Here is a 20,605-nt window from a genome sequence, read left to right as displayed (position 1 = left end):
TTCAGAATGCTTTTTTAAGCTGCTAATTTTTCCACAAACATTGTTGCCAAGCTTTGAAGTGTTTAAGACAACTACATAACTGAATATAATTTCAAAATAAAGAATATTTTAGAAGAAAAAAAAAATCCTTCCTGTCTGCAGTGAAAGGATTTGCTTATAAACAGATTTTAAAGCTTTTTGTGGGTTTTTTTTGTTAATACTTTTTATAGAAAAACTCCTAATTATAATTCAGTGAAAATGCCTTACACTTAACAGGAATTAAGAACAATTGCATGCAAGTTACTTATGCGATACCATTCACAAATACTTAAGCAATGCCACATAAGCCATAGTAGGGAAGTTACCACATGATCAGCTCAAAGACACAGTGATAGTCCACCACATTATGATTATAAAGTCTATGTAACAATTTTTTATAAGTTATAACTTTGGCTCACATAGTGAGCCAAAACCACCTGTCTCATCAGCCAGTTTTTATGCCTCAAACATACCAAGCACACAGCATCCTCTTTAACAACGAGAAATTCAAGAATGATGTATTGAAATAAGCAAAATTTTGAGTGTACGTTAATAAAGGGGCTATTTGTAGTTTGGAACCTATTGTACAACCTTAGCCTAATATTATCATTTACATTTCAAACACTCAAAAAGGAACAGAACTGCTTCAACAGAAACAGAACTTCAGCCTTTTTTAAACGCAGAGTATTTTTTCTGCTAACACACCCACTCTCTAAAAAGGTAGTTTACTAAAGATTAGACTTTCTCAACCCTTTCAGCCTATCTGTTGAGTAGCTGGCTGAGATAAATTCAGTTCATGTCTCAGAATAACACAAAAATCTTATCCTGTCTCCTGAAATGACTATTTAGTCATCTAAACATCAGTGCTCAGATCTCACTACTGAAGAGAACTGAGGATACAAACTGCTAACAGTCAGCAGAACTTGAAAGTTTTTAAAAGTAGGTATAAAACTCTGGAAGTCAGAATGCACAAATACAGATCCCTATAAGACATTTTAAAATAGAAACAGATCCATTTTCACACTATTGCTGTATGTGATTATCTCAGTGACATTCCCAGTAAAATTACATCATGAAACAACATGAAATAAACAGCCTTTTGTTATGAAATAAGAAAGTTAAAAACTCCAACCATTCAGTAACACTAATGTGTACAGCTCTGAATTGCATTGGTTAGGAAAGTTTTAAGTTATATAACAAACTTTAGCCACCTCCGAAAATAGCCACGTTAGTTTCTAGTGACTCTTCATACGCGTTACTCCAAAGGTTATATTTTTTCAACTTAATATTGAGTTGCTAAAGCATGTGGATTTGTACAGTTAGGTACATTTTTTAATCTATACAGCTAGGTATGTTTTTACATCTAAATTTACCTATAAGACTCCGGTAATCTCTTAATCTTGAATTTCGCTTTTCCTGTTCCTCACTGACAGATTTCCACTGCAGTTTCATCCTGAAATATTCATCTCTGAAAAAGACAAAACATGCTCAATTATTACATTTCTTTCTTTTTTTATTTAAGCAGTCATTCATTTATTCTATTTGTCCTTCAGCATAAATGGAATAACAACACCCTGCTTATATAATATTTTTCCTTTAGTATAACAATCACTTTTAAGAAAGTCTCACACACTTTTTAGCATTCAACAATCTTTATCAGCTGTCTTTCAAGTTTCCAAAAAGCTTTCTACATCACTACATGCCTTAAGGAAAAAGCATTTTAAAATTTACTTTGTACAAAAAATCCACTCTACTCACGTTTTTTGTTTTTGCAGATTTGCTCTCTCTTCTTTAGTGCTATTCCAAGGAAAATACCCCAAAAGAAATTTCCATGCCTCTTTTCTTAAAGTATGGCAGAGACCCTAGGGAAAACAGGTATGAAACATTAACAAAAAAGACTGCTTCAATTTTGTGAGGAAATGTTCTTATAGTGATACAACACTTCTTAAAGTAACAAAGGAGAATTTTTATAAGTAAGCTCCTTTTTACACTGTAGCCAAATCTTATTGCTAAATGGGTATCACCCTTGGAGAAAACAGGAAGAAGAGAATATGATTAAGCAGAAAACTGTAGAAGCACTTAATTCATCCTTAAAAGATAAAAAATAAACTTTACAAAACTTATTTCTTCCTATACTTTTGCTTCACTGTTGGAAATAAAAACCTTAGGAGCACAGACTTTCAGAAGCAGAAAAAAAGTACTTTTAATATTCATCTATTTAAACATTTAAAAACTGTAATATCAATGTTATAAGTTTCTATTTCTGCTAAAACTCCCAGAATGCAAGACTGTACAATTTCAAATATGCATCAACAGGTTCATAAATAGAATGTATTAAGGTAGATAACTATCAAAAAAAAAAAAAAAAGGAAAAAGAAGAAGACAAAGAAGAGAAATACTAAAGTAATATTATGTCCTGTAGCTAACTAAAGTTCTCAAAATTTCCACTGAGATTGAACTCACATTCATATTGCAAAAACCCTCAGCTCAATAATAAATATCAGCAAAAGTGTTTAGGACTGCTGTGCTGATGGCGAAATGCAAGCAAAGTTCTGAGCAAAGAAGAGAAGCTTTTGTTGGAGAAGCATAAGAAAAAAACCTCAAGCAGAAAAGAATAAACCAACATCCTGACACTGAAGCACTGGTGTTCTCCTGGAAGGCACTTTGATTTCTCTACTTTATCACTTAAGCCTTTGTGTTTTCAAGTAATTCTCTTTAGCCATCCACCACAAGATCTATCTCCCTGTAGAGCACTTTGTACGGCTGCAAGACTGTTGAGGTATTTGGTTAGCATGAAATCACGCTTTATGAAGCCTCTCCAACAATGTTGATGGGCTCATGCTCAAAATCCTACATGACGCATTACAAGTATAACGAAAACAGCATAACCACAGTTTGAGAAGGAAAGAAAAATGGGCTACAAGCAAGTCGCAGGTCTTGGTGACTTTGGAAAAACAAGTTACCCCTTTGAATATCAATCGCTTTATGTAGTCAACATCTAAAATTCTTCCTTCAGAATCCATATTCTTAGCCCACTCTTCAGCCGATACAGGCTCTCTTCTACTGACTTCAGGCTGTTTCCCCAGAGCAATCTGAAACAATCAAAAGATGTTAAATGAATGCCACTGAAGTGCTTGAGTAGTCTTAAAAAACTGGACAAATAGTACTAAGCTCTCCAGCTTCTTATATTCTGTGCAACTACTTTCTCATACGTGCACACTTCAGCTAGCAGTTCTAAGGATCTGAGGCCGTGTCCACATCAGCAAGTCCTGTAGACCAACAGAAATAGATCTTTAGAACGAGACACTGTGCTGAGGACCTGAGCACACATGTTAATATTTCAGATTTTGGAGGAGGACGTATGCATGTGTTTTAAATAACCTTCTACCTGCACGAGCACCTCTGAATTAGCTTTGCATGGACTAAAGCCTCTATGCAATGGGGATTAGGTAAGAGCAAGACACATTACTGCATCTTAAGAGAGAATTGAAAACTTACTCTAGTTCAGAGATGTTATGCCTACACAGGCTGCATAGCACGACAAAGATCAATTTAAGTACATCACTCCTTAAAAAAAAAACCAACACGACTGTATGCGCTTCAGAAGTCCTCAGAACCACCAGAGTTTCACAGCTTGTGGGTAGTCTCCCTCAGTCACCAAATTGCACGTTGAAACACAGCAGGATTCAGCAGGCAGTAATTCCTTACTTTCTAAAAATATTTTGATGATTGCAGCCACCAAGTCAAGTTGTGTTTTAACTACATAGAAGTCTAAGGCATCTGCCAGATTAAGACATATAGGTCAGTGTCATATTTAATATGCTGCATTCATCATACTTTTTCTCATCAATACATTAAGTGCTAGGCAGCAATTTCTTAGAATTAAATAGCTCATACAGCTACTGCTAAGTTATTAACTGATTTTGAACTCAAACAAAAAAAAAATAACATTCAAAACAGTTTAAATATCTAAAACCATGTGAGATGCTTGAATAGTAACTGTAACCATCTAAAAATAAACCTCTCCCAACTACCTGTAAAAGCCCACATAAAATGATTCATGATCCAATTACAAGTTCATTCTAACTTTGGTTCAAGTCATACATAAACCTGTACATTTATACAACCTAGACATTAATCATCCAATTAAGTACCTGGCTTTAATCTTCGTAGCCCTCTTAAAAAAATCCTGCAATGTTAAAGCAATTAGCCAAAAAAAGTCAGTTATTAACCTGTATACCCCAATTTTATTTAACATAGGGCTATCTGACCACAGAGGGAACACTAAACATGAAATGGATCACTTTTCAGGATAGTAACTCTAGGATAATGCTAATCCTCATTTCAGTAATGACAATCTTTCTTTCAAAGCAAAACTCATATTTGCAGGCACAAAAATCACATATTCTAGAAGTAATTAATAACGATCTTACTCTTGTGAATAAATGGTAGGGGAAAATAAGCAACAATCATCAAGCATAAAAAGCGTAGCTCACCAAGCTTCGAGTCCTATCATTTCTTTAAAGGTGTGCATAAAAAGAATCAATGCATCTGTATCATATTCATTTACACACTCACCCGTGTAATGACTTCAAATCCTGGTTCTTCCTGCTGATTTATCTTTAGTCCCGGAATAGCATCATTGAGAAAATCTGCCATTTCTGATGGTGGTCGCCTTTGATTTACAGGGTCACTTAAACGGAAACTGTCAAAAATGTAGTTTGTAACTTTGGAAAATCTTCCCATTGTTACTGTGTATGGATCTTTCTTCAATTTCTGTGTTATAACAACAAAAACAAGCAAATTACAAAACGCCTTGGATTATTTGCAATTGTTGTACATCAAGAAAGCAAAATAACAGGAAGCGTATTATAGGTCTCAAAGTTATTGAAGTTTCATGTATCAGTAGTTTCATACAGTACATTCGTTACATGATTGAAAAAAAGATATCTTAAAACTTAAGACAATACTAATGACTAATTTGAAATATTGGACAGCAGCGTGCCCAGTAAGTCCAATCCACACATAAAAGTGGACGAGATCCACTATTTACTTTTCATTGATTAATGCCATGAAACATCTTCCTTATGCCTAGGTCCCCTACCTTAATGGTGAAAATATATCTTGAATCATTATGTACTCTGCTAGGAATCTCCCACAAAACTTGATTTGACAACTAATTCCAGAAACTAATGTAATTCGCTCATGAAGATTTTCTTTAATGAAGCAAATCAGCAGGTCAAAACTCTGGCCTCACTCAAGTTACTGGAAATTCAGTTGCCGACTTTCACAAGACCACAAACCCCACCAAATTATAAGCAGTTTTAGCATTATAAAAAAAATTCTTAGGCAATATTGTGCTCTTTGCTGCCTTATTTCCAGCATCCCCTCAAAACTGTCAGAAAGCTATCAAGGAAAATATTATTTAAACAAGGGAAATCCAGAAATTTTTTATTAATGTGTTTTGGTAACTCCTAAAATTTTTCCTTCTTCCCCTTTCTAAAACTATCTGTAGCCAAATATATAGAATCACAATCACTTGAACAGCTTTGAAATAGTACCCTGGGGAAGTTAAGAAATCATTAGAACATAGAAAGAAACTCATAACTAAGTATACTTTCTATAGTAAGCATTCGGTTACAGGATACAGTTAATGCTTCTACAATGACAATGATTCAGGGAATATCTTTGTGACACAGTAGGTGAGGGTTTTTTAATAAATGTCTTCAAAATAAAAAATTCAAAGATAATACACATACTTGTAATAAGCCATACGATGGTTCATCAAAGAGATTTTCAAAAGACTGAGACAGAGACTTGTTCTGAGAATTCACAAGAAGAATACGTTTATCCTGTGGGGATCTGCAGTAAAATTAAAAAAGGGTTTCTATAAGTACTGCCAGTTTTTCCTGAAAATGCGTTTAGAATGCTTACTAGTTTGTGAAGTCACATTTGAGGTTTTATGCAAAGAAAGCAGGTTTGATGCAAGATCACTCTAAGTTCTTGGCACAAGTTCACAAGCTATCACACTATAAAACAGGACTTTCATTTTCCAAAACACTATTCATCATCATTCTGTATTGTACTCTTTCATTCTCTGAAAAATCAGGATGCTTTTGAGAAAACTTTGAGAAATTACTCTGTAAGATAACTTTTACCATCCACATGTAAATAAAGTTTTCTTCTACTATAGTTTTTTCATATTTGACAACAAACAAAAGAGAGGTAACACAGGAAAACACAGTCAGCTTTTCCTTTAACCTAAGACCGGAAAGGAAAAGAGCCTATGTCACAATATACAGGTAAGGAATTCTTTCTACCAATTAGTAAAGTTTACGTTAAGGCACCCTGCAAAACATTACATAAAAGAACATAAACTGCTTTTCAATGTATGAACAAATTTCTAACTAACAGTATTACAACAGCTACTGTCACAATAACTCTAAGATTCACACTGATAGGAGCTTATGAACACCACAGCCATTGTATTGTGAAACAGAACCATCTCAGTACAGCCCTGCAAATGTATTGCTGTGTAGACACCAAACAGCTAAAGAACACAAACCCGATTTGGCCTAAGTCACTGTATTTATACACTCTTGGTTTTCAGTATCACATTTGCTTCTCTGACAGCTTTGCACAAGCTGACAAGAACGGTAACAAACATGACAGTGGAACTATTCTGTTCCTTGTATATAATCTGTTCTTTTATTCTCTGACAGCCCCCCACACCTAACATCCCATCTTCTCCCCTGTGCCAACACAGACACCCCACCAGCTCCTGAACACCAGTTTACAGCTAAATATGTGACAGAAGAGAGAACAGCTCAGAAGCCAGGCTGACATTCAAGCCTCAGCATTGGTAGCCAGGCAAGGCCAAGACAAGCACTTTGCCATCTGACTCTAATCCATCACACAGACTTACACTTATAAAACATCTCTCTGTTGCTTTCTCCTAAAGTTTAAATCCACTATTTCTAGTCTTGGAAATAAAAACTACTTTTATTTTTATTAGTACTTGCATCATCTACCATGTTATTGAAGTCAAAGATAAGAACTTTAATAAACCTTATCTCTCCCATTCCAACAGGACAGGACACTCTTAGCACCAACGGATATGAAATGCAACAAGAAATCTCATTTTGAGACAGTCAGACACGACAGTCGTAGTTCAGAGGCAGCAACGGTTAACAAAGCTCAACTGGCTTTCACTAAAAAGCTGCACAACAGCAAAGGCTGAGTCATGTATTACATCTGCCTTAACTAAAAGGACAAAACCTTCGTACTATATCTCCATTTTAATTAAAAATTCTCTCTGGACAGCCGGTTGGGTATAAAGAGCTACTTGGGTAATGTTCAAAACAAGTCTGTGAGCTAGACACTTTATTAAACACACAATACTGTGAGTTAGAAAGTGTCATCTGTACATGCAGTGTTTTCTCAATATTAGATTTGGTGCCACCAAACTAGGAAGCACATGATCTTTAAAGCAATAAATTGCAGGTATTTTGTTCACATTTAGTTACCTCACACAGACTGATTTCAGCAGTCATGTGACACTTTACAAGGAACAGTGCTCGAGAAGGGCAAAAACTTTTGAGATAATACGAACAAAGGAAGAAAACACCTATGAGAAAGATATTTTAGTGAAAAGCTAAACTTTCTGCCTTAACATCAAGATCCCACATATTATGAACTAGAGGTTTGGATAATAAGTAGTTATGCTGCCAAGTATTAGCTTACGGCATCCAGAAAGCTGGGTAAACGTCTTTCCCAAAAAAAGGATGTGAGGATAGACACATCATGTACTAAAGCATAAATAACCATTAGGAAACAACAGAAATGTACAGAGACTGAAGTCTGCCATTTCAATAACTTACATGGCATATCTGTTCTTTTCACTTTCCTTAAAAACAAACTAACAAAAAACATCATAATTCATGATTAGACCACAGAAAATAATTTGATGCCAGAAGCAAAACTTAACTGGAAGAGAGGAATCGAAGTAAAAAGCCTAAAACTGCTCAGCTCAATGCTCAACTCACTCAAATTTAATTCCCATAGCTGCCTCCACTTTTTGCTTTAAAGTTCCCAACATATCTGCTGTTGCATTCATCAACACTTAGAACTGTTTGAGGTGGCAACGATGACCAGCTCAGCATGTCCTGAGCCGCTTGATGCTTGAACATCACCTCATGTTTCCCTGCCTTTCCTTAGGCAGGGAAACTATCTGTTAAGCATTCCTGGACACCGGGTGATCAGCTGCCGGATCAGGCTGTGCAAACCCCACACCACTGCCTTCTTTTAAAAGCAGATACATGAGGACATGACCACCTCTCTTCATACAGTTTCCCCCACATCTGACAGCTACCCTTTTACGCTGTCCCAAGAAGAATGCCCACATCACCCGGCAAGGGGCTACAAAGGATAAGAACTAAGAATCCACTGGTCAAACAAAGGAAAACTGGTAACTGCCCAATCACTCACTCATTGCACACTATCTGAAAGAGACAGTGTTTGAAACAGGAACCAAAATCACTACCTGTTTTATTTTCATTCAGTGATTCACCAATAAGCATTAATTTTACATAGCAGTGCGAAGTATATTTATTTGCAGACCATGACTTAATAAAACTGGGAATAATGCTTGTTAGTAACACAAACTGTCTAACATTACACGTAGTAACAAACTGACAAGAAAATGCTGGACAGAACTTAGATGTCTGACTTACAGGAACTGAGGTGTGAACTTGATAAAATGGTTTAAAGTATTCTGGTATGTTAATTTAGATCCCTGTTTTTTTTTTTAAAAAAAAACCCACAAACTTTCAACCATGAAGTCTAAAGATATAAAAAGCTTCCTGAACACACAGAGATAAAATAACTGGTTACATAGCAGAGCAGTACCTTGTGGTACACATTTTATAAGCTTATTCCACATGTCTCAATGCTAAATACAAGGAATTCCACCAAAATTAATGCAAGTATAACTACAGATCTGCAGTTGCAGTACTGCATTATAGTTATCAAGTTTTCTGTTGCTATTGCTTTTTATATATGGGTGTATATAAACACACATTTATTATACATTCAAATAATAAGCTCTTTAAATAGCGGCAATTAAAAAAATCCCAGCAGCATGGACTCATTAGTTAAATTGCTTGTTTTAAAACCTCAACTGGACTAAATGGAAAGAAGGCTTAAGGGAATAGCTTCATCTAAAATTTTAAAGTTTCTAGTTAATAGTTAATCACCAGAACAAAGTTTTTATTAAGTCAATGCAAACCAGTTTGCTACATTGTCAAATAAACTCACTAGACCTACTTAAAACTTAGCCCCATTCATCAAATACATACTATAGGAATCAGAAAATATTGAATACATTGCTGCAATACACAGACAACAGATCACATAGATGTAGTACAAAGCTGTGAACGACTCACCAGACAACACTAATGTTTTTCCAGTTTTTGCTACATAGATCACCTCAAAAACCTGTCCTAGCCAACCAGCAACTGGCTGAAAGACATCCACAAAGTAGTAAACAGAGCAGTACGCTAAAAAAAGGAACAATTTCCTTGGGGGGAAGGGGAGGGAGATGGGAGGATGTCAGAATGACAGTATTCCCCTGTGCCTGCAGAAGTACTGAAATCAGGAAATGAAATGAAAGGAGTTTTAAGGAAGAACTTAAAAGAAAAAAAAAAAAAAAGCAGGAAAACCCAGAGAAAAAGAAAAAATACTACAAACAAACAAAAAAACCCCAAACAACTGAACAGGATTTAGGATTAAACTGTCCACGACGTTTTCCTAATTTATACCTATACAGAGAATATTCTTACTTACAGCTTTATCTTGTTCCCCTAATATCCTCTGCTTTGTTCTGTATTTTTCCCCTTAAAAAGCTTGCATAGAGTGCTACAGGCAGTACCATTTCACTAGCTGGCCATATTGACCATGCTACCTTCTCCAAGCAGCTGAACAACTTCTGATTATCAGTGACTCTATTACCACATCTTGACACCGTCAAAGCCTTTCAGCAATCAGTTCAATGAATATACAACCCTCATGTCCTATTGGCTTGCTCTCCAGCCTAACAGTATTACTCACTGACAGCCTTCCCTACTTGTCCACGGGAACTGTGAGCTTGTCAATACTACCAATGTGAGAAGAGCCTTCTACAAGGATTCTCACAGCCATTCACTACTCACCTTAAAATCTGTCATCAGAATATAATTTTGCAAGAGATAATGAAACATTTTTGAAAGCAGAATACTTGTTACAATGATGTTACACTTGCTATAAGTGTACCTGTTCTACCACATTGTTTCTTCATGTTCTACCTCCTCTTATTTACCCTGTCGCCTCGTAGAATTACGCTTATGTCTACATGGTGAGAACAGAACATTTTATTTCCTTCTGCACTTACATGATGCCATTCAAAAAGACTGTTAACCAAGTGAAAAGCCTAGAGGTAGCACAATATAAATACACAACAAAACTCAAGTATTTAAGACCATGATAAGATCTAACTTTGTTTACATTCAGAAAGTTGACTTGAAGAGTAAAGATTAAGTGTGAAACTTTCCATAGAGACAGAAATTACAGGGGAACAGAATTCTGAGAGAAAGTATTTATATACAAATTGATTTAGCTACAGGACTATAAGTTACCCCACACACTGATGTCAGTACCCACAGATATTTCACACTAAGTAGATCTCAAACTTTAATACAAATGATCCCATTTAATAGAAATAGTTCATGAAGAAAGACTGAACTTTACACTGAGAGTTCATGAGAGTCCTCTGTACCCACCAGAGGGAGCTACTGAGGTGTTATGGAGCTACAAAGCATTTCAACAGATTCTAAACTATTTCACAAACTCATCCTACAGGTTTAGAACATTAGCCTACATTCCAAATGCATGTGTGAAACTACAGTTTCAGTCACCTTGCAAGCTGATTCTACTAATAAAAAACGGAAGAGAAAATACATCAGGAAGCATTAATCTGAAGTTCATTACAGAATTACAAAAGTAAACCAATAATCCATATTTTAAATCAGAACTAAGAGCTGTCCAATACTTACTCATTCAGCACAACGTGCTTTTCAAGGCATTTAATCAATAGTTTGCTATCTCCATGATGAAAGTGAAGAGCTGGAAGCTTCACATCATCCTTCAGACAGAACACTAAATAAGACCATCCCATGCCTTCTTTGTTTTGTTTGATTGATTTCAGATCTGTCAAACTGAACAGGAAGGACCACTTGCTTTCTCCATTTGCATGAGTCGGAGCATCTTAAAAACAAAATTACATTATTTTAGTTTGACTTGCAGTGTCAGCAATTAGAAATGGAGCATATCTGTCACTATTCCCAAAAAAAACAAACACAAAACACAGAACCCAGCACTGGTTGTGGTAATAAGATATGTACTGTAATTACTGTAACTGCGACTTCTGGATTTCTCTTTGTGCCTCCTCATCATCTACAGACTTCTAAAATAATGGGCAAGTCCACCAGGCTGCTCCCCTAAAGCTGTGACTACAGTTTATAAAAGTGATCCAGCAATACAACTGCCGTAATGAATTCCAACAGCAAGCTGAATCCCACCAACATCTCCACCAGGTAGTCCTAGTTACTCAAACTAAATGCAGTATACAATACTGTATGCCATATATTGCAGACAGTATTGATACGTTGAGAGACTGCTACCAAAGTAAGGGAGAAGGAACTGAAGATCTCCCACCCCTCTCTCTCTCATACTGTGCAAGCACGTATACAGTCTGCACAAGACTGTATACATTCAAAGAGAAGGGATTATATTTTACTCCACCAGAGGACAGAAAGTTGCCAGCATGCCTGGAGGGTATCTGGCACACCTCCTCGCCTTCCCTCATCAAATTACAGTAACCGGAAATAAGCAAAAGGTCGCAAAGAGCATAAACTAAGTCAGTAATGCTCACTGACACTCACGATAAAGATTCTTGACAATGAGAGTGGTGAGGCACAGGCATAGGTTGCCCACGGAAGTTGTGGATGCCCCATCCCTGGAGGTGTTCAAAGCCAGGTTGGATGGGGCCTTGACCAGCCTGATATAGTGGGATGTTTCCCTGCTCGTGGCAGAGGAGTTGGAATTAGATGATTTTTAACATCCCTTCCAACTCAAACTAGTCTATGATTCTATGTACCCTGACACCTGAAGCTGTGTCAATACCATCAGTGACATAATAAAACACCTTATGCCTGACAAAGATGCTGGGTTTAGCTTTACATTGTGCTAGCACTAAAAGCTCCTCTCACAGTACTCTAGGAGCGAGGACTATGCTTTATCCAAGAACATTCACAATCTTAAGTCCAAACCTTGCAGTCAAGGATAACGTAGATGATATTTAAAACTATCACAGATACGGTGAAACAAGAACAATGGACCCCAGTTACAGGCTGAGAAATAATACACGAAAAACAAGCATTAAAGAAAAATACAACAAGAGAATCAGTGGAAAAAAAAATTATTCAAAAACTCATGGTCCTTTCCCCCCCCGCTTTTTGTTTGACAACATATCTGAGAAACTATAACAAAAAAGATGTACTTTCGAAATTATTTAGCCAAAGTAAAAGAGACCCACGTACCACCTAACTGTATATTCCATCTCCCCCTGCTGTCGCAGTATGGAAAGGCATTTGTAGTAAACCACTTATTCATTTTCCTTTATAACACGACATCTAGTTCAAATCCCATTTGTTGAAAGAATGCAAGAGCTTAATGCAGATAAAACTGCTACATCACCTAATGATTGTCACAGCAATGAGTTAGATTTAACATTTATTTTCAAAACAATTCTCTAGCAATTTAAAGAAAGAAATCGGATTGGAGGCAGATGGCAGCTATTTCACTGTGAATTTCTTTCAGCACCCAGATTTACCTCTTACAACAAATGACTCCTAGCTTTTCAATACCTAATAAAATCCATTTTACTGTATCTAAAAGGCAATTCTTCAGTTATAAGTTCCTATAAAGAAAAACCCCCATACTTATTTTTAAAGTACCTCCATTTGAATGAGGTTTCTTTTTAAAAGAGACTGTGGTGACCATGTCCCACTCTGCTTCATAACTACTCGGACGGTCTGCTCCTCGGGAACATTTTTCTTTAGGAGTTTGAGTCCATTCCACAACAGAACTGGAATCCTGAAAAAAAAAAAAAAAAGGGGGAACTATAAAAAAAACCACAAGGCATGAAAATTGAGATAGTTTCTCAGACTCAATAAGAAGAATAAGCATTTTCATTTTCACAGATTAAAAGAACCTGTAGTATTAAAACCCTAAAAAACATCATACAGTTCAACACAGGAAATTTGGGCTTATGGCCAAGAAAAGTTTTTTTACTTAATAAATTCAATATAGTGCTAAAATATCCTAGCCTCTCTTGCAGACTCTATCAACATAAACTTCTTATTTAAATGTAAAGCTCAAATCTTTCTTTTTAGTTACACACATCTTCCTCATACTACTTAAATACCTTGTAGCTGGATCTTGCAACCTCCATCGTCTTCTGCTTTTATTTTGCATTAAAATTACTCTGTTTTGAGTCTAGTTATGAAGAGTGAATAACTGGACTACGACACAGTAGATGCAGGGGGATTCGTGACCATGAGAGCTCATTTGGTCTTTACTATTCATACAGATAGTCCCCTTCTATTTGATATATGAACAAAGCAAAATTATAATTTAGTCATCTACACATGTATTCCAATAATCTGAAGTGGGCTACAGTCCACAAAGGTGATTCCTACATGTAGCTATTAATATCAATGATAATCACACAAATAGATTCTGCTTCCAGTTATGACATCATCTACACACAAGTTAAAATAAAATCTCTGGAGAAACAGAACAAAGAGCACTGCTAACTAACAAACATACCTTTCCAGCACATAGGATATTGGAAGTATCCAAAGTATCATCCAGTGGTCTCCAGTCTACTACTACTTCATTATCCTACAATACAAACAATCATCAAAAAAAAAAAAAAATCAATACTACACAACAAAGTACATATCGCTATTAACTCATGGTATGATTATGGTACAACTTACACATACATATAGATGATGCAGACAATATCAAACAGTATGTGATGTTTCTTCATTTATGAAATCCTATACTTAAAAAGATATTTAAGATATGCCTAATATTTTATATTCTTCACCAAATATGCAAATTTTCTGTAGCTGTATTATACCTTTTCTATGACACGTAGTATTCCTGATATTAAGCTGTCCTGGTCATCATTTTTTCCACAGGATGAATGAATGAAAACACCTTCTTGCTCATATACAACCTATAATAAAACAGGTAATAAAATAAAAATGAAGATTTTAAAATTGTTTTTCTTGCCTGTTGTAGTAATTATCATTTTGACCAGCAAATAAAAAACGAAAAATTAAAACCTCTACCCTGTTGTGGGTTTTATTACCTTCCCTTCCTTCCCACATCCAAGATCTGAGTGTTCCACTTACTTAAATCAAGAGCAATGGAAAATGATACTTGCTAAATTTATTCTCCAAGCAATACCATTATTAGTCCAGCAATAACTCAAAAACTAAATACAATACCCAGTATTTTTTAAAATCAGCAGGCAGAGGTTCATATGGAAATACTATGCAGCTTTTAAAACATTAAAAGGATTTCTTACATAGTCTACTTTTGCCCAACTTGCCATTTACGCATGTTGAAATTATAACCTTAATTTAAACTGAAATGAACAGCCTAGTGTTCAAAAGATTAACTCCACAGAAATAAAAAACTGCAGCCTTAGACTAAATAATGGCCCAATTCTACATTCAGGGTGAATGGCAAAGGTTCCATTTCAAAGATAGAATATGTGACAATCAGATAAGAGAAGCTTGTAGGAGTACACACTTCCCACACGCCTTCTGCATTTACGCATTTACAAAACTCTTCACATTATTCTGATCATACTCTTCAAATAAAAAGAAAACCAGAGAATTCGTCTGTCAAAATTCAGCAGACTCTTCAAAGCTACATGCAATACATACCCTTAAAAGGCCTACAAAAAATTTCAAAGGGTTGTTTTAAACAACTCTCTAAAAGACAGAAAAGTCCCCAACACAGCAAACTTTGATTTTGTGGAAGCGAAATACGTCAACTAGCAACAGTATTTTTCTTTTATAACCATGTTAAAGTTCAAATCAAGCTGTGAATACTGCCTTAAGGAAAACATATTTTTAAAGCAAAAAATATTAGGCAAAGCCTAATAATTCTTAACTAATCAGACAGATATTACAGTTCGCTGGTACTAAAATATCAGTATCTCTTTTTCTCAACTTACTCCTCTGTCCGATATTTAAAATCATTACATTTGCAGTCAGGCCAGTAAACCAAAAGTTTAGATGTATAAGCTTAACTAGCCAGACAAGAACAGAGAGCTTAAAAATAGCAATAAAATTCGGTTAACTTGTTCTTTCTGTTGTAGATTTACTTCTTAAATTTCTCTTCATTTTACACAAGCAAGAAATATCTGAAGTGTACTGTTTAATCCTAGAAATATCACATGGAAGAGATCTCTAGAGGTCACTTAATATAATCTCCCTCTTGAAGCATTATAACATCAAGTTGCCTTTCAAATACTGGAAGCCTTCCTTCCTCTTGTCTACCATTTTTTTTTCTCTTCTCAATCAAAAAGGATCCTCCCCTCTCATTCTACCAAACACCCGTTTTTTTAAATTGAGTCCCTGTTTACACAAGGCAGCTTTGGAATTTATTTAAATTTTACTTTCTGGCTATTTGGACCTGATCTATTACCACAACTAGTCAGAGTCATGAACTGAACTGGGACAGCTGTTCCAGAAAAAACTATTTGTATCAGAGTTATATCGGTAGAGATGCATTCATGCCAATAACGTCAATAAGTATCACAAAGTATATCTTCTCAATCTAGAAGGTATGCAATCTAATAACTGTTTTTATTATTTTCCATCCATTAATCTCTCAGAAGGACAAACATTCCCAATGTCACAGTTGTGATGAAAAATTCTATATTATTCTGTGTAACAGATCCAGCTCACTGCCCCGTTCTCCATCAGAACAGCCAATGAAACTGAAGAAGCAAGAATGTATGCTTAGAATTCTGAAGGGTATCTGTAAAACAAGAATTCTCTCAACGCAGCTTACTTCCCTACTGGTGTGACTTGAGAGAAAAAATTCTCCAAGTCTGATAGTCCAGAAGGCCAAACCGTTGGGACTTACTCTTATCCAATAACAGGCACCATCTTGCGTTTATTTATTCCAACTGCTGGCAAGTATTCAATACAACTGAACTTTAAAAGTGCATTTTATTAATATCATTGAAGAAAAACCTTGAGTCTAGAAGATGCAATAGTGTAACTAATAGGAAGAAAAATATGGCATGAATCTTACAAAAGATTATCTAGGCAGTGCTTTAAAGCTTATCCCAGGGCAAAACACTTCAGAAGGTAACCATCTCTGACTTATCTGAAATACTGAGCTGCTCTGTTTAGCAGCACCTTGTAAGGTGACTCCATATCTGAACAAGCTGATTTTGAGAATATGATTTTATAGTGGTAGCACCTAAAGATTAGCTATACTGTGTGAGTGTATTTCACACAATCTTCTTAGCAGGTGAAAATTCAAAAATGCTACCAAATATTCTTATAGCACCTTCCAGTAAAAGGCAGTTTATGGCAGATTTTCAGTTTCTGGTATTATAGCACTGACAAGCTATTACTCAATTCAAAGACTGAAATTACATACAAGTAGTAAGTACTGAGCAAAGTATCAAATTGAAAGACAGTATACCAGCAACTGGACGCATCCATTGGTAGACAACTGCTGTAACGCTATGTAGCTCAACCCTGCACACCATCTGGCCTACAAAGGAATTTGCTCAGTACCTCTGCAGCCCAACAATCAGGCAAATGTCTGGTCCACCACACACACAGAGAACAGACAATTTAAAACCAGGCAACAGCAGCACATGCTACTGCTCGCCTAAACAGCAGGTTACTGCAGAACAAGCAAGATGCATCTCTTCAAATAAGATGTGAAAGAACAGATATCGAATTTTGGGAGGACAATCAGAAGCACCATTAAAATTCTGCCCAGGGAAACGGTTGAGTCGGGATCCCTGGAAGTATTTCAAAGACATGTAGATGCAGTGCTTAGGGACATGGTTTAGTGAACTTGGCAGTGTTAGGTTTATGGTTGAACTCTATGAATGTTAAAGGTCTTTTCTAACCTAAACAATTCTGATTCTGTGGAATTACTAAGGACTTGCATAAGGCGTGCATGTAAAGACTATGTAGTAAGATCCCCGTGTGCATGGAGATAGAAGAAGGAACTACATATGAGCAGGGCAGGATAATGAGCCCGTTGTCGCCTTATGAGCAGTTAAAATAACTGTAACTCCCCAAACCCTACACCAGTATTACCTGTCAACACTCCCCGCACAGGAAAGCAACCCAATTTCCTTTAAATCTTGGTAAGTTTTTGGCTTCAGTGACAGAGGTCTGTCATCTAGAAAGGCCACATTATCCACTATGTGAAAGAATTTAAGAGTTTTAAAAATGTCACCTGTTCAGTTAGTTGATTATGCCTCTTGTATTACAAGACAGGGAAACAAACTACTGGCTCACCTTGGATTTCTACTACTCGTTATTTTACTATTTCATCATGATCTCTTTTTCAAAGGTGAGAAGTAGGTGGGGTCAAGCTCAATCTTTGATTTTCTTTTCACGGGATTAGAGTCACCAACCTTCCTCAAAGTCAACTGAACATTAATAAGCCCACTATGAAGAAAAACAAGTTCATGCTATTAAGTGCACACCGCAGGTTATTAGGTAATTTGACATGTCAAATTTTAATCAAAACCTAACCCAATACTACAATCCTTCCACCCATCCACCCACAAAGAAAACTGTGCTCTGTAGTCAACTGACTGGTCACAGAAATAGAACCCCAAGAAAGAAAAGCAATATATTTTGCTTAGACGCTTGAGGCCAAAAGTTGTCCAGCCATGAAAAGTCTAACTACAGATTTTAACAAAGGTGGGTTTGTTTCCTTTTACACTTATTTGCCAGCATTTGTTGGACTGTCCACAGAGATGCATGTTCCTCAGGTTTAAATGTTATTAACGTACATGAAAACCAGACCTTGCTGGTCCCACAATCAAGACAGAAGACTGTTTGTCACAAGCCCACATAAACACAATCAAAGCAAATGATGTAATGTGACAGGAGCTAAACAACTTTGAAAGTTACTTGATATCAAACAAATTTTAATTATGTCTTGTAGCTGTGCATATATCAGAATTACTCAGAGCTCTTCAGACACCTTACCAGCTTAAAGCTAAAAACTGCAAAAGTTTCCAGATTTATCCACCTGTGGTATCCTTAAGTTCCTCAAATGCTTCATAATCATAAGCATGACTACGTAAGGTAACATTGTAAAAGTACTGTTGGCAACTTTTTTTCTGTAAAGAAATGATGGAGAAAAAAGAAAAAGACGTTTGTAGGATTTGTTATGTTTTCATAACCCTAAAATTTCAAGTTTGAAATAATATGTATCTGAGAAGCTTATGTTCATAGGTCTTTCCTGCTCTTCAATCAAGTCTGTGCTTACAGTGTGCAAGCATGATTTACACTATTTAATTCTATAGAATTGGCAAAATAAAACTAGACCCATTGCCCATTTGATCCAGAATCCTACCAAAAGCTGAAAATTGATGCAAGAGTTTCCAAATTCTGCCATGCCACCTTGACCTGGGTTTTTCTTGGTTTCGGTATTTTTTTTCTCCAGAAGTGATATGGAAGTCAAAGTAAAACTCACTATTCATTCTAATTGGTCAATAAAAGTGCTGTGCTGCACAAAGACCACATCTATTTCATCTTATATACTGACAGACAGTCTGTAAAAATATAGAATCACAGCACAAAATTCAGGAAAGCTGTATGAAGCTATAGTTGTCTACCCACCAACTATTTTATGAAATAGGGAAGCAGCAGGATGTAGGCTCAGTTTACATGTCATGGCATATGCTAGTTAAAGTTCTGGAAAACTGTTGAAGTATTTATATCCCATGCCCAGCAGAAAATAACTTTATGAAGTCCCACTGTTGTCCCAGTAACATTTTCTGAGAAAAAATGGTATCATTCTTAATACTCTTAGGACATAGCACTAGATAATTCTTATGTCCGGCTTATTATGCTACTTACAATGAGCAGTCAATAGACAATGTTTGTAGCTTTTTATTGCCAGAGACACAGATGACCAGAAAGCCTTCAGCAGACACTAACAATTGCAGAACACAAGCAAAGGTTTTTTTTGTTAAATGCCTGCCATCTGATGGCAATTTACAGTCCTGTGCAGCCAGCTAGTGAAATACAACACCACTGCTCCCGAAGACAAGGAGATGTAGGCAACAAAAAAGGAAAGCTAGGATCTAGGGCCACCAAAGAACACGTTGATCCTGCCTTCCTCACCCGTGGATTTAGCCCCGCCTTGGCTGGGCACCTAAGTACCAGCTGATGTCATGTGCACTGGTAGTTCACGCCTCATACTCTTGCTTGCACTCCTGTCATAATCTGCCAAACACAGGGCGTGTGAGAGAATGGAGAAGCACTGCAACTCTCCCAGCTAGTTAACCAGTCTCATCTTTCAGACACTTCATACTCTCTCCCTCTGTTCTTATCCAACTCACTCTCCTTTTCTGCTAGAGAGTACAAATCAGGGCCAGCAACACTCTGCGAAAATGCCACCCAGCTTCTCATGACAGATGCAGCTTGCAGCACTTACACAGTGAATCAGCCACTGCTCTGGGGTCATTAAGTAACTATGGCTCTGTGCAAATCCTGATTCAACTAACTTTTCAATAGCAGTTCATTAGGTTTTGCCTCATACTAGAGAATCAGGTAAAGGACCTCACTGTGGATTAAAGAGTTGAAGCAGCAAGCAGGCATGCTCATAAGAAAGTGACTTAGTAAGAAAGTCTGAATGCTCCACAGACTACAAATTAAGGAAAAATGAGCCTGACTGCAACCATTAACAACAGATGTAGCAGCTGTGCATCACCTTATTTTCTGATTCTGACAGAAGGTAAACAGAACAAAAGATGCAATACAGTAAGGAAACAACTACAGGCCAATAAAATAAATTCAATTTAGGCAATAGTTGTCCTAAGAGGCCTTGCATCCACAAAATAAAGCACCTTAGTCTAGAGCTGTCCTTTAAGCTAGAAGAAATATAACTCAATTTAGAAATCTGCATTATGCTGCTTTGATTTCCATCTCCTTCTTTGTAATACTTGAGGTTTGCCCAGAGCTTATTCACATATCTACTCTAAACTGTCACTGTGCACATCACAGTACCTATTACATCAGTAGTCTGCTTTCAATGACCAGATACCAGCACATTTGAGTCCCTCGCAAAGCATTGAGCTAACATTACTTGACCAACATTACCTCTGCTCCACAGAAGGTACACTACAAATTCTGGCATTTGACTTTTAACAAAAATACAAAGCCATAACCCTCTATGTCTGTTGTTTGCT

The 20,605-nt window shown here is 36.4% G+C and overlaps 1 protein-coding gene across 1 annotated transcript in view; it reads right to left on the bottom strand.

The window, feature by feature from the left end:
• Positions 1-20,605, bottom strand: part of TBC1D15 (TBC1 domain family member 15) — a 38,854-nt gene that overhangs the window by 13,913 nt on the left and 4,336 nt on the right. Inside the window, exons 2-10 of the mRNA XM_054076796.1 lie at positions 14,261-14,359; positions 13,942-14,016; positions 13,068-13,206; positions 11,106-11,316; positions 5,778-5,880; positions 4,597-4,794; positions 2,982-3,110; positions 1,777-1,880; positions 1,392-1,486 (exon numbers count right to left, since the gene is read on the bottom strand). Coding sequence (XP_053932771.1) covers positions 1,392-1,486; positions 1,777-1,880; positions 2,982-3,110; positions 4,597-4,794; positions 5,778-5,880; positions 11,106-11,316; positions 13,068-13,206; positions 13,942-14,016; positions 14,261-14,359 — 1,153 coding nt within the window. The remainder of the gene's footprint in view (positions 1-1,391; positions 1,487-1,776; positions 1,881-2,981; positions 3,111-4,596; positions 4,795-5,777; positions 5,881-11,105; positions 11,317-13,067; positions 13,207-13,941; positions 14,017-14,260; positions 14,360-20,605) is intronic.

This window comes from Cuculus canorus, chromosome 1 (genome assembly GCF_017976375.1).
Source record: "Cuculus canorus isolate bCucCan1 chromosome 1, bCucCan1.pri, whole genome shotgun sequence".
Taxonomy (NCBI): domain Eukaryota; kingdom Metazoa; phylum Chordata; class Aves; order Cuculiformes; family Cuculidae; genus Cuculus; species Cuculus canorus.
Note: the sequence above shows the minus strand (reverse complement) of the source record. Positions and strands in the feature narration are given on the sequence as shown.